This window comes from Durio zibethinus, chromosome 11, assembly GCF_047325235.1.
Source record: "Durio zibethinus cultivar Kanyao isolate XHJ-2024 chromosome 11, ASM4732523v1, whole genome shotgun sequence".
NCBI lineage: Eukaryota > Viridiplantae > Streptophyta > Magnoliopsida > Malvales > Malvaceae > Durio > Durio zibethinus.
In genome coordinates this window covers 21830053-21845433 of record NC_143172.1, presented here as the reverse complement: position 1 = coordinate 21845433, position 15381 = coordinate 21830053, and the positions used below count along the sequence as shown (strand labels likewise).

Here is a 15381-nt window from a genome sequence, read left to right as displayed (position 1 = left end):
TTGTAAATTTATTTGATAAATAAATATGAGCTAAAGTTTTCATTAATTTTTTTTAGAGTTTTATAATAAATATATTTTTTGGCCATTTTAAATAATTTCTTTCTTTTTATCATTATAACCCAATATAAACTAATCTATTATGCTGAGGTTCTGTCCAACAAACTGAAAAATTAAGTTTTAAATTATTAATACTAAATTTAATAAGTAATGAATTTGAATTATAAAATTTGTTTGGTATTTTACTGAAAATTAAATATTGAACATAAATGTATTGTTTGATAATTATGAAATATTAAATTATGAAAATTTATAATTTTATATTTTTAACTTTATTTTTCATTGCAGATAATGAAGTAATATTTTTAGGATAATAATTCAAAAATATTTTTTTTAAAAATTATTCAACATTTTCTACATTAGGTGATAAGTAAATTTATACTTATATTATTCTAACACCTTTTGATTAATTTTTTTTTTAAATGGATTTTAAAATGTGTTATCAAAAGCATTAAAAAAATTAAAGTATTAAAAATTATCATTTTTAATGCAAAAAAGATTTTCAACATCAAACAAGCAATACTTTTCACATAATTTTGAAGAAACTTAACGATTTTATTTTAGATTACTTTTATATTATTTATTGTAATTTTCTTAAAAATTTCAATCCAACAAAGTTTATTTTACGTTCTATCGTCATTATCTAAATAATTTATAATATTTATTATTCTTGGTAGTTTGATATAATCACTATTATAAATGTACTTCACTTGAAATTACGAAACATTAAATTTATTAGTATTTTTTCTGTATAAATTGTTCTTATGAAATCATTTTTTAAGATAATAATAAATTTCTTCTTTTATTTTACTAATTATATTATTAGCTTAATTTGTAATGTTATCATCCACGAAAATTGTTTTAATTTGTTTAAAGATAAAAGGGATACATCATTAATTTCTCAATTTATTATATTTTTGAAAGGATTTCTCAATTTATTTTAGTAATTATGTTTTGTCCATTGCTTTATTGTTTTTTATTTCTTGATTTGTTATGTTTTGTATTATATTGAAATAAATATGTAGAATTGAATGTGTACTACATTATGATAAGGTGAAATTACATGATCTTATATAAAAGTGAGTTAAAGTTTACATTAATTATTTTTTCAAAGTTTACATTAATTAAAAGTAATAAATATTATGTTAATATGATATATATTATGTACAAGTAACAAACTTTACTTATTAATACACACTTTATTTATTCATTTATTTAATTTTAAAAGATTAACATGTACTTTATTAATTTGTGCTAAAGTTTACATTAATTAAAAATAATAAACTTTATATTAATATGATATATATTATGTACATGAAACAAACTAATTTACATGATAACATGCATTTTTTTTTTAAAGATTGGTATGCATTTTATTAATTTCAATTATTTATACAATAAACAACTATATATATGATATATGATTATTATTTAAAAATTTATATATTCCAAGTTTTAATTTTACATTAAGTTAAAAATAATAAACTTTATATTAATCTAATTTATTTTGCATCTAGAACAAACTTTACATATTAATATATTTTTTTATTGATTACAAATATTTTTTGAGCCATAGTATTAATTTTAAATATTTGTATAAATTACAATATATATTTATATATTGAATATATACTTATTATTTAAAAATAAATAAAAAGGAAGTATATAGGAAAGAGCAAGGAGTGTACAAACGTTTCAACAAATGGTATAGTTATGCTGCTACTGCTTATAACTTGGAGAATTGAATTAAATGCTTATTGCTTTACAGTTTGCGTCCTGCTGATGCGCACTTCTTTATTGAATTTACTTCTTTCTCTTGATTATAACTACTCCACTTTGCCTCTTACTTGGGGAACTTTGATTGACTCTTTCCTTCAACCAATTTATTTTTCCTTCCAACGAAGTTGACCATTTGCCAATTCTCCCTATAAATAAATACATTTGATGAGGGGCAGATTCATACCTTGAAATTGAATATTTGAGTCATAAAACTTTAACAGAAAACTTATTTTGGTGATACAGTTGAAGTATATATTTATTTCATGTTTAACGAATATAAAATATAAAAATTATTATATCATATTTCGTATCAACGCATCAAATATAGAATAAAATTTATTTTTTTATTAAATTTATATATAATTTTTTTAAAATTTTAAAACTTATTATTTTTATTATTTTTATATTATATTATCATATCATATTTAAAATTTTTATATATCCTTGATATTGACAAATGTTCATATGAAAGATAAAAAGGTATAGATGGCAACATATTTTTAGAACAATTAAGCCTACATTTTGGGTGTCATAAATTTGGACTGCCCTCAATGACAAACATCAAGTTTAATGTATATGAAATGGTGGCCTCAAATAAATGTGGAATTTCCTTTGTTTCACTTGATAAGAAAAAGTGAAAAACAAACACTTTCAAGTGCATATTGGATTTAAACACCTTCAAGTGGTAATAACAAGCCTGCTGTAAAGTGACCCACAAGTTTTTTCGCTGATTTCGATCAGTTTACTATAAGTGGTAATTTTTCTTCCCCACTCATCCTCAATTCTCGTACTCAAATAATCAAGCGAAACCCAAAAAATAAAATGTTTTACTGGATTTTTAATATATATATTATTAACATCCAAGAAAAGCCAAGATTTATAGGCAACATTTGAAACTGATTCAGGGTGTCATCACTTTCAACAATGAATGTGAACGAGAAAAAGGGATTTAAGGAACAAGGAAGTGTAGGTGTCGTCTGGTGAGTTAGGCCCCACAATAGAGTAGAAAAACAAAACAAAATGGCAAGGACTGAAAGAAAAGTGATTGAGGATCTCCATCATTTAAATTGACAAGTGCAGCAGCAGCAGCAGTTTCTAATAAGATAAATGGTTTTTGAAGCTCAACCTCTAAAACATTATCTCTTTACCTATTGCCACTGCGTTTTCCATTCCTCATGACTCTTTCACAAATACAACAGAGAATATATGAATAAATAGAGAATAAGACATGAAAGCTATAAGATACAAGACATAAAGAGAGAATAAAATTTTCCAACGCAAAATGGACTGTTATCAAATGGGCACAGAAAAAGCTAGCAAGCTGGATTCAACAAATGAAAGGTTTCTTTTTTAAAAAAAAAAAAAACTTAGGTTAGGTATAACATTATATTGAGAGAACGATTTTAAAAGAATGGAATGTCATACAGTAATTACCTGACAATAGCAAATTATTAAGAGTTGAACAACTGGCATACATACATGGAGACAACCATCCCATGTGCAAGACGAGACAGGGTGCTATAGCAGTTATGAAGTTTGAACAAGCCACAAACCCAAAGAACAAGCCAAACCAACTGGCGCAAAAAATGAGATCCTTTCAGCCCATCTGAGGCCCATAAATACAAGTTTCTTACACGTTTTCCAATTATTTTTAAAAGGGTACTTTTTAACACAAAATGTACAGGATTCCCCTTGGTTTTTTTTTTTTTTTTTTAATCTTTCTGACAGTGGGTGGAGAAAGATTACTTGAATTAACTTATTGAAACATTCAGTATTTCCTCGAAGGTATCATATTATACAGTAATGATTTGGCAGAATTCAGTGTAACAGAAGTTACAAAACATCCAAATCTTTTTATCTTTTTCCGGCTCAATGGATGAGAAACTAACAAAAGAATAAGAAGAGAACTTTTGAGAAGTAACAGTACCTCGACAATGGCTTCGCAGTGCAAATTCATCCGCATGTTGTTAGCTATATCAACTGCAGCAGTGGAATCTTATCACGGAAGAAAAGAACAAAAGAATAAAAAGTGAACAAGGACCGTTTCAGGCCCACCAGGCCACCACCATTTGCCACTACTCACACGTGAATGCTAGCCTCCCAAGCTTGTAAATAACTCCCTAGGTTAAATGTACTTAATTCCATGCTTTTTCAAGGAAGAATAATGTTCATGCTATAATATATTGGCCAGGCTAAAACCAATCTTGAGCAGCCCAACTAAGAAGTAGACACTGGTTTGACAAAGTGGATCTCTTTGTTTGGATTCCAGCTGAGTGTTAAAAGAAAAGTGTTTGCAACAAAAATAATCTATAAAATTATCCGAAATAACATTAATCAAATTATATTATTTTATTTTTATTAATTGAATTGAATTTTTTAATTTTAAAAATTAATTGATCAAAATTAATTTGATCAATTCAATTAATTTTTTTGATTAATCAAATAATAAAATATATTAAATTAAATTATATTTTTATTTTTATTTTCTTATATGCGAAACAAATTAAATAAAATTATTTAACAAAACTATTCAAATACTAAAGTATTAAGTTAAAAACTCTAATAACTTGATATGAAATGGACCAATTCATATATTTTTAGTTTTATATATAAATTTTATAATATTTTGATTAAAATTTTAATTAATTCGATTAATTTGATTTTCAAACTGAATTAATCGAAAACTAAAATTTTTTTAAAATTATTTTCGATAACCAATCAAAATTAATTCGGTTATTAATCGATTAATTAAATTAAATTAATTCAGTCTACTAATTCGATTAAGATTGAATTGTGAACACCTCTAATACTATGTAAATTATTCCCCCTATATATATATTTATATATTTTTGAAATTATCAAAAATTGATCTTTGATCATTTAAATTAAAAATCTAATATTTTATTAACAGATCACGTCAATATGCATAAAGTTATCTCTGCTACTTACCACACTGATACCGAAAGGTCATTTAAGATAATGCTCCTATATATCCTTTTTACTTGTAAATTTATACTAATCAAACTTTACGTCCTCCTTGATTAAATCATTGTTTGATAGGATAGTATACGGATACCCTCGTTTTATGGATAGATGTTTGAGCCCCACTTGACACAAAAGTTCCATTCATGATTGCATAACTTGGGCAAAACTACCTGTCATGATTAATTGGAAAGAACAAAGATTAGATATGTAGGTAATACATATCTAAGTTTGAAAAAAAATTCCCTAAACCAACATACCTGGTTTGGTGCGAACTCAACTAATGAATGTGCTTAAATGCAGCAAATATCACTTTTTGGCATCCATATGCGAAGAAGCCGGTCATAAAATGAGCAAGAAGCCACAATAGTGCTCTTGGTCTTGCATCCTGGTAATAATTTCTCTTTCTGCCAATCTGCCCCATATGCAAGTGAGCCATGCTGATTGTAAGTTTCAACAACTTCAGGTTTCTCCCCTGCAATTTTAACAACCATAAATCCATTATGCATACAAGCTGCCAAGACCAGGCCTGATACAAAAGGATGGTGCTTGATTCTCCAAACTCCTCCTCCAAGACAAACTGAAGATTCATTTATTGGCCTTGAGATAGACCTCAGATCCCATACCCTCAAGTACTCATCATAGCTACCTGTAAGTATAGTATTTGGGTCACTGGGGCTCTTGGCAATGCAACAAACTCCCATCTTATGGACCTTGGAATTCTGGAATACCATCTTGGAAGGATTATCCCGCATATCCCAACAACTGAATTTGCAGTCATCTGATCCTGTATATACTAATTGTGGTTGGTGAATGTCAAAGCAAGTTGTCCAAAGCTCAAAATCATGTGCCTTCCACTCTTGTAATGTTTCTATTCCAGATTCTACAAGAGAAATTATTGAAACAGAACCATCTGAAAGTCCAACTGACATAGACGTGGCTGATGGGTTCCAATCCAGGAAAAGGCACATGGAGGAGCTGATTTTTTCACCACAGACTGCATTAAGAAAGCCTCCTGCATTTAAGATAAATAAATATAAGGATTTTTTGTTTAAAAAAAGGCTAATCCCCTGCTCCATAAGCAACGTACTTTCTCTATCAATGGCAACATAAGAATTTTAATGCCATGAATGTGATGTAGAATAAAACATACTAAAAATGCTGTGAAGCAGTCCTAATCAGCACTTGAATTTACATTATCAAATGGAAAAGTACAAACATAGAATGATAAATTGATAATCCAACTTAATGTTGAAATAAACTCTTTACCTCTAATAGCACTTGCACATGCACACATGACATAGCATAGAATATATTTGCTCCAAGGAGTAATATTGTATGTTTTATGGCCATGATTAACTCAAATGGCGTTAAAGTCAGTTACCTAAAAAATTAACGATAGGGCAAAAGTTGCTAAAGTTCACTTAAGCCTCAAAAATATGTTTTCTTACTAGTATTACCACAGAAGTTTTAATTAGATACATAGCACATTTTGAATCAATTTTCTACTACCCCATGTTTGCCAATCACTTTGTAGCAAGGAGCAAAATTTTGGGTAGCAGAAAATGGATGGCAATTTGAAATGAATACCAGTATTAGCATGCTCTCAAATAATTTAAAGTAGAAAGAACTATTAGAATGCTCTACCACTAATTTAAAGTAGAAAGAAATTTAAAAGTTCATATAATTAAGTTCGTATACATCCTAGAACAAAGGCTCTCCAAGGTAAAATTTCATCCATCAATTCAAGTCCCTTATATACTTTTCCCTGTTAACAGGAATATCGATAATTACCTACCTTTAATTACTCCCATGAACTTGATTACCATGGATTAAAAGGCATGATATTTGTTTGTTTTCCCCAAACAATCTAAGTAGTTATTCCGCTTTGGAATCATTAGAATCTTCAATCCAATGACAAAGTGGATTTTCAAGCATAGCAAAGTAAGTTTGATAAATTATGAATAACATTCAGTCATCACTCATTAGCAAGAAGACTAAAAAAAGAACACACAATGCTCAACATAACATGCAACATACCCTTAGCTCTCTCTTCATCAGGGCAACCCTCTAAATTATAGATTCTCAAGTACCCATCAGCATCAGCTTGAGCAAGGAAAGGGCCCACATTGCCTCCAACTGGGCTCCACTTAATATCAAAAATCCCAGCAGTCTCTACGCGATGTAGCAACTCGAGATGACCCTTTTCGGTATTAACATCGAATAATGAAATACTACCAGCTCGGCTCGGTTGATCACCTTCTTGCAGCGTGTACGTTGAAGCCGCCAGCACGTGTAGATAACCTTCGTGGGGGCAAAACTCTACGGCATCAGCATTGCCTTCTAAATAGCAATGAGCCACATCCATTCCTCAGCTGGGCATTTCATCAAACAGATTATAAGCACAGAATTGAAAAAAAAAAACCAATAAGTAGATTAAAAGCGTAGAAGAAAAACTTTGGCATATTAGGAAATGGAAAAAAAATGAGAGAACGAGAAAATACCGTTATGTTGGTTAGGTTTTTCCGCGCTGTAACCAGAAAGTTTGTGATTGCTACCTACTATACTAGATTCCAGGGGAAGAGCGTTATGATAGATTGAAGTGGTCATAAATAGCTCAGGAGCCTGAGCATTGAATTACTGCCAAAACCTGCCTCCGCCTCTCGTCCAGCCAATTCCCTAAGGCCCAGTCTCGGGATTCTGATCACATGTGCCCTAAAAAATTAACCTAACCCCAGTGGAAAACGACGACGTAGAGGTCCCTTCACCTGAAGTCTTTAACCTTATCCAAGGTTGAGGGAATTACCGGGTTGGTCGCATAAAAACAGTATACTTTGATGCAACTGAGCTTTTTAGTAGTAACTTTTAATTTTAATTTTAGTTTGTTGTTCCTTACTGATCAGACCTGACTGAATGTTTTCTAGAAGCTTTGAAATGCCAAAAACCCAGAAGCAGTGCGTGTCTTGCGGGTTGCTACTGCAGGGTGCGCACGCACAGTGTCACGGGCATTCTTTAGACCGATATCATGCTTCCGTGCAGTATGGTGACTACTCATAATCGAGATTAATCTTTATCAAGTTATTTTTTTCATAAATAGATTATTACCAATCCTCCAAGTCGCATATTCGTTAGCTCTTCCTAACTTAGATCCTATAAGGTTCTTAAACTTAATATAGAGGAATTCAATTCCTATCATCTCATCAACCTACGATTTTTAAGATGACTTCGAGCATTCATCTTTATCTGCAAGCATCAAGGTCCCGATCGCTAACCCTCTTTGCTTAGAAGGTTGCATAGCCTCGATTTTCAGAATATTATCTCATTCTGACATAGTAAGAACCTAACACCATGCCCGCATGGATCATTCATAAGCTTTTGTGCCTATAATCCAAAGGCACAATAAGATGCTGGTTAGCAGCCAGTTCGGAGCCATAGTAGATTCATCTCACCTCACGAAACTCATATATTAAGGTCTCAACCTTTAGTCTCATTCTAGGCTGCCCGCATGCATGATGGACACCTTACATTATGCCCATCCCGCCTGGAGAGACTTGGGTGTGCTACCTCAATCATAACACATCTCTATTGATTGGCCACAAGAGTTTAGTAGCACGCCTGCTTGTTAGTCGGCTTATCCTTTAAGCTCGATGGTGTCTCTTCTATGCAAATACCATCTTGTAATTTTTGGTTACTTATCAAATCAACTTAAAGAGGGGAAATCGATGTGGCATAACGAATGTTATCATCTAACCTTATGATTTAATGCAACAGCGCGATATGAGGCTCGCTGGCCCCAATCGTCCTCGAATTTACCATGATCCTAGGAGACATCCTGCCACACTTGTGACTTGACGATGCCGCTCACTTAGACACCACATGTGTCTAGGAGTAACTCACTTTAAACTAGCCAAATCCCTGCCTGCCCGCTAGTCATGGAGATGGTAAAGAGTTGACAGCAGTCGTCTCCCTATAAATAGCGTAAAAGCTTTCCTAGCCATCCTACTAGGAACCATAAGAATGTCTAAAATAGAGACACTTTTCTCCCCAATCATCTTAAGGCCATTATTCAACCAATTCAATGACCAATGACCTATCTTTTGGCTACCATAATTCTAACATTCCACTCATTGCTCCACCAACCCACTCGAGGGTGCTCGTACATGACTTTGATAGACAATACCCGACTAGCTACCCAGCTCTAAGGTGCCCTTCCATTGGTTCACATTTGCCTGCGTGTCTTGGAGACTAGGGCTTACACCGCGCACACACTTTATCATAAACATGTTTTCGGGCTTACACTATTAGCATATAGCTCTAAGACCATTATCCTGACCATAAGGCCTCTTCCACTGCTTAGCTCAAAGACAGTCATGGTAGGACCGAGACACACCAAGGCCTGACCATGACACTCTTTCCCATTTACTATGTCAATACCCTTATTGACGCCAAAACCACACCCAACTCTCTTGTTGCACACTGTTGATATTTTCTCATATGTCCATCACTTGTGCCTTCAAAGATTGGGTTGAGATCCCGTCACATGAGGCACCGCCCACAATACTTATTCATTGTCGATGTCAATAGGTCTTATCCCAACTCCGCTGCACCTCTGTATGGTTTCCATTTCAAACCATTAGACTTTATCTCAGTTACTCAATATGTGCCACTGCACAACTTCCTCTATGATCTCATAATGTTGCGACCTTTAGGCACGTTTGTTGATTATGACCTTTAGTCGAATGAATGACCACCTGCTTTGTCACACATTGGTGCATCTTGCTGGATGTGACCTATCACACCAACCATATGCCTACAACACTGACTCTTCGATGCGCCCTTTTGGACGTGGTGCTTAGGTCAACTACACTCATATGGCACCACTCACAATAAATCTTAGCATAGTGGCATTCAAACAGTTTGGTCATCTCACAACTTGGGTCCTTTTAGCCCATTCAAGGTCATCTCTTTACGTGTGGCCCTTTCTAGCTAATTGCCCTCGTGGCAGCACCTTAATGCACGCTATCTCGGACTTGAACTCTTGCTTAAATATCTCATAGGCTTTACCACCTAGGCTCAATACCACAAAAAATCATAAGTCTCCCCCACTTTTACTCGAACTCATCTCGACTTTGCATGCAACCATATCTCAATGATGGTTTCACACCTTATCTGCTTTGACTCTGGCATAGCTCAAAAGGGCAACCCAAAGCCCATACATAGCTCAAAAATCCACTGATCAACTCTAAACACAAGGTCTCTAAACCAGTTTCATTTCAGGGTTCACCAACCTAGTCGATACTCAAAATCCATTAATCTATTGGAACTTATTTCCATCCCAATTGGCTCAATTCTGCCATGCTCAAACTCGTCCAGTCTCAAATGCCAATATCATCGGCTTTGTTTAACTCAATTAATCCTTTTACCCACACAACTTAAAGTCTTATCAACTAGCCGATTCTCGTTTACTCGTTTCATTAAACTGCATACTATCATGGTCTGCTGATCACCACATCTTATAAAGCCTTCTTTCTAGACCAACATAAACACGGTCTACTGACCGACAAAATCTCATGATCCTCTAACCATAAGAATTCATGATCCACTGACCATCATCAACTTATGGCTTCAATCTTCAGCCAACTCAAACTCATCTGCCTTTGTAGAATGGCTCAACGCTTGGACCCCAAATACTTGATTCGTATCCTCGTTAAGGTACCTATACCACACAATGAGTGCACACATTAGTAATTTATCTCAATAAGCTCAACTTATGTCCCTCAAGACCGCACGCATATTGGCCCACATGGCCTTGCTCAACACCATTTTAAAGGGTAGCCTTTTGTTACATTTCATCTCAACATTATTTTCCCACTGTAAGGGCATTACATACCTACACGTGCTAACACCTTTCGGTAGGTAAGGCAGATTCTTATGCCCTTTCACTTAGCATCCAAGACTCCATTAGAAGGCCTTCCATCTAGGCCAATTTTTCCTAAAGCATGCATCAATGGCTCATTCTCGAGCCCACATAGCCACATTATCACAATTGTGCCTCGATAACTTTCTTTAAGCTTAGCATTACCTCAATTTCTCATTATCGTGCCCACACTTAAGGTCACTTTAGTACCACGACTGAGCCGAACTAGGCTTTAATACCACAATATCATGGGTCGCATATTCTTTAAACCAAAACCACGCATTTGTGCTATACCTTGACTACTCATAGTCGATGTCAACCTTTCTTAAGTCCATTTCTCTATAGACAGATCGTTATTGATCCTCCAAGCTATATACTCAAGCTCTTCCTAGCTTAAATCCATAAAGTCGCATGCAATATTCCCAAACTCAATAGGGAGGAACACAACTCCCATCATTTCATTAGCTCACGATTCTCAGAGTGACCCTGAGCACATATCTTTGTCCGCAAGCATCAAGGTGCTAAAGATCGACCCATCTTGCTCATAAAGGTGCACAGCCTCAATTTTCAAAATATTATCTCTTTTTGGCATAGTGAGAACCCAACACCATATTCACTCGAATCATCTTCAAGCTTTCGTGCCTAGAACCTAAAGGCACAACAAAACGCTAGTTAACAGCTAGCCTAGAGCCATAATAGGCTCACATTTTCCTATGAAACTCATATTTTAAGGCTTCAACCCTTAACCTCATTCTAGGCTTCCTGTATGCATGATGTAAGCATGCATGATGGACACCTTATATCATGCTTATCCCATCTTAAGGGACTTAGGTGTACTATTCCAATCATAACACACCTTTACTGAGTGGTCACAAAAGTCTAGCAACATGCTTGGTTGCTAGCTCGCTTATCCTTCAGGCTCGATGGTGCCCCTTTTACGCAAATACCATATCGTGATCCTTGGTTACTTATCAAACTGACTTAAAGAGGGGAAATCGATAGGGCATAACCAATGATATCATCTAACCCCACGTTTCAATGCAACAATGCGATACAAGGCCTACTGGCCCCAACCATCCCTAGATTTACCATGATCTGAAAAGACATCGTGTCACACTCGTGACCCAACAATGATCTCCCACCTAGACACCACACGTGCCTAGGAATAGCTCATTTTAGACTAGCTAGGTCCCTACTTACCTACTAGCCAAAAGGGTGGTGAAGAGCTGACACTAATTGTTCTCTTATAAAAAGCGTAAAAGCTTTCCCTACCATCCTACCAAAAACCGTAAGAATGTCTAAAATGAAAACATTTTTCTTCACAGCCATCTCAGGGCCATTCTTCAACCAACTCAAGGACCAGTGAACTGTCTCTTGGCCACCATAATTTTAGCATTTCACTAATTACTCCACAAAGCCATTTGAGGGTAGCTGCGCACGACTTTGATTGACAGCATCCGACTAGCTACCCGACTCTAGAGTGCCCACCCATTGCTCACACTTACCCGCACATCTTGGAGATTAAGGCTCACACTGCCCACACAATTTATCAACATGTTTCCAGGCATGCACTGTTTGCGCACATCTCCAGGACCACTATCTTAGCTATAAGGCCTGACCATAAAACACAGGCACAGCTGTTTCTCTATCTTTTTTACTTTCGCAAAAGCCCTGAAAAACAATTCCCCCCTAGAAAATGAATGTGGGGTCCCCTACAAACAAACTAGAAAGTATTGAAGCATGGCTGAGAGAGTTGTAGCATATCTGGGAGACCATGGACGTTAGCCCTCCATGTGGCTTCTGTCGTCTGCCCCATTCCCCAAACAAAAATTATATATATAAAGAAAAGTAATAATGGACCTAACATGGTTTGGTTTGGTTTTAATGGACTTGCTTAAAAAACTTCAAGGTGGACCTCTTTCTACAGTCTTCTCTGGTCTGGTCTGCCCTGTGAGTTGTGAATTGCATTTCATGTGATTTTTTATTTTTAGCTCACATTTTATTTGGGTTGGGAAGGAGGGGTAACTGCCATGAATTGTGAAACGTGGTTCATGACTTGGTTCCAATGGATTGCTCATTAACTTTTGATCAAATTTAGGCTGCATGATCAGTTTTCTGTTCTTTTTTGCTACATTTACTTTTGTGTCTTGGAATGTTTTGCTTGCATCAGAAATTAGAAGTCAAGGGAAAATCTTATAGTTGTAACTTTGATCAACCTGGTCTCACGAATATCGTCTTACTAGATGAAGCTGCAGGATCATCCTGGTGGCCATATCCTACGGTAAACGTGTCCCTAAAGGACTACCTGTAGATCATTTAAAATATTTTTATACTGTTTAAGAAATTGAAGTAAAAAATCAAAGAAGAAAATATCATGTCTTTTTCTTTGCAACTTACTTCAGTCAGTTTAATCACACGCAGGTTGCCCTTACTGAAGCAACAGGGCTAGACCAGAAACAAATAAACAACTGGTATATAAATAAAAGGAAACATCATTGGAAACCGTAAGAGAACATGCAAATTGCTGTTATGGGCGTACAGTTTATCCACTGTCTTGCTTTGTATATATATTCTTGATCCTGAACTTTGATGTCAAATGAAATGCTTATCATCATCATCAAAACGCTTCAACATTTTCTTTGTACTGATGCATTTATATATTAAACATTTTCAACACAAGAATCACACCCCCTCCCCCTCTCAAGGAAAAGAACTTTGTCTGTGTTGAGCATTCAAATAGGATATGATTTTAGTGTCCACAGAAAAAAGATGATGTTTGTCATAACATGGTTTGTAGATTTACAAGTTTAAGGACCTTTCTACATTGCACTGACTTGACGATACTGATCACCCATTTATAAGCAAAGCCTTTGGGGTAAAAAAGAGCTGGAAATGGCAAGGAATTAATGGTGGAACTATTTTTCAAGAGCTTAGTTTAAATATATGTTCATGTTCCCTGCCAGATTAGTAGTCTTCTAAAAGATCTACTATTCTTAAACATTCGTTTTCTTAAAGATGCTGTGAAAGTTAAAGCTTCAACCTCCCCCTAATCTATTTGGCAAGATTTTTCATTATCTGAAGCACCAAATCTGTAATAATAATATAAACGCACGGATATGAAAAATATTTTGAAGTAACTAAAATAAACATATTAGTTCATTATATTTTTAAAATGTTATTTGTCAATTTAAATTATTTTAATTTAATATTTATATAAAATTTATATTCAATTAACAGTTCTACGCGCTGTTAACTTTAATTTGACAAGTCCTAATCGATTAATATTAATAAAAGTTTTAAACAAAGTTGTAGTTATAATAATTGTAAGGGAAAAAGGTTCAAATTTGCCATTACACTATATTGTGAGCTTTATATTTACCACTTTACTTTTTTCTTTTTTCTTTTTTACATATAAATTTGTCACTCTACTATATTTTTGATGCAATTCTAGTCATCTATGGATGAAAATAAAATATTCCATTTAAATTAATAATATTTTATAAAGAATTTTTATTATATAATAATAAAGATTATTTATTTCAAATAAGGATAATACCAATAATAAAATAAAAATAAAATGATTATATTCTTTTCTAAAAATATAAAAAAATTTCCACTAATTTTTTTACTATATATTTTATATATTTTTTACTAACTTTTTCTAAAAATAATTCTCTTAGATTTTTGGTATAATAATAAAAATATATAATATATAATAAAAAAGTTAACACAAGTGAACTTAAAGTCATCAAATTCAAAATTTCTTTTTTCCCTCAAAAGTCACATTCAATTTTTCTCTCTTTTTTTTTTTTTTGTATAGTAAATGTAAATGATATTTAGGAGAAAATGAAAAAAAATTACGACTATATAATATAATATTTGCCAAAAACACTATATTAGAATTATTTAACTACATTTTTAATTACAAAACTAGGTAAAAGATAATTATGTATATCAGCAACATCACATAATTACTTAATCATTTTTTTTTAAAAAGAAAAATATACAAAATATATAGTAAAAAAATTAGTGACATTAATTGTTAGTTTTTTTATAAAATAATTTAATTATTTTTATTTTATTTAATTATTTGCATTATCTTTATCTATAATTTGAAATAAAATATTTTTGCTTTTTACATAATAAAAATTAAAGAAATAATTGAAATTCTTAACAAAATAGTTATTAATTTGAATGAAATATTTTGTTTCCATCCACAGGTGACTAGAATTGTATTAAAAACTAGTAAAAATTTTGTATAAAATGTAAGGTGATAAATATGGAACCTTCAATCTAATTCAGTGATAAATTTGATCATTTTCCTAATTTTAACTTCTTATTTTTTTTTAATGATTCAATTGCATGTGATTAATTATGAAAAAGTGATACAACCAGTTTTATTATAAACTTGTGCTTTGGTTGATAAGAAGGATGAAGATGGGTAAAAATGAAAATTTTGTTAATATAATAGTTAAGATTCATAATTATTTTTCTATTTTATAACTTATCCATTAAATTAACAAATTTTTCATATTTGCCATTTTCATCATTCACATCAAGAAAAGCCTTAATACTTTTGTATTTGCCTTTTTTTTTTTAATATTTCTTTTATTTTGTTGAATTTTTTTAAATGTTGCAATTCTTAA

General features: G+C 32.9%; 1 protein-coding gene across 2 annotated transcripts; it reads right to left on the bottom strand.

The window, feature by feature from the left end:
• Nucleotides 1-4715: 4715 nt before the first annotated feature.
• Nucleotides 4716-8144, bottom strand: LOC111291221 (uncharacterized). 2 transcript variants are annotated; one of them, XM_089768308.1, is made up of 5 exons: nucleotides 7323-8144; nucleotides 6859-7193; nucleotides 5468-5833; nucleotides 5079-5293; nucleotides 4716-4991 (listed from the first exon to the last, which is right to left on the bottom strand). In XM_089768308.1, the coding sequence occupies exons 2-4, from the start codon at nucleotides 7184-7186 to the stop codon at nucleotides 5112-5114; spliced, it is 876 nt and encodes a 291-aa protein (XP_089624434.1). In that variant the 5' UTR covers nucleotides 7187-7193; nucleotides 7323-8144; the 3' UTR covers nucleotides 4716-4991; nucleotides 5079-5111. The 2 variants fall into 2 exon arrangements, with proteins under 2 accessions (XP_089624434.1, XP_022738592.1); XM_022882857.2 differs by having other exon boundaries at nucleotides 5079-5833; nucleotides 7323-8121.
• Nucleotides 8145-15381: the final 7237 nt, after the last annotated feature.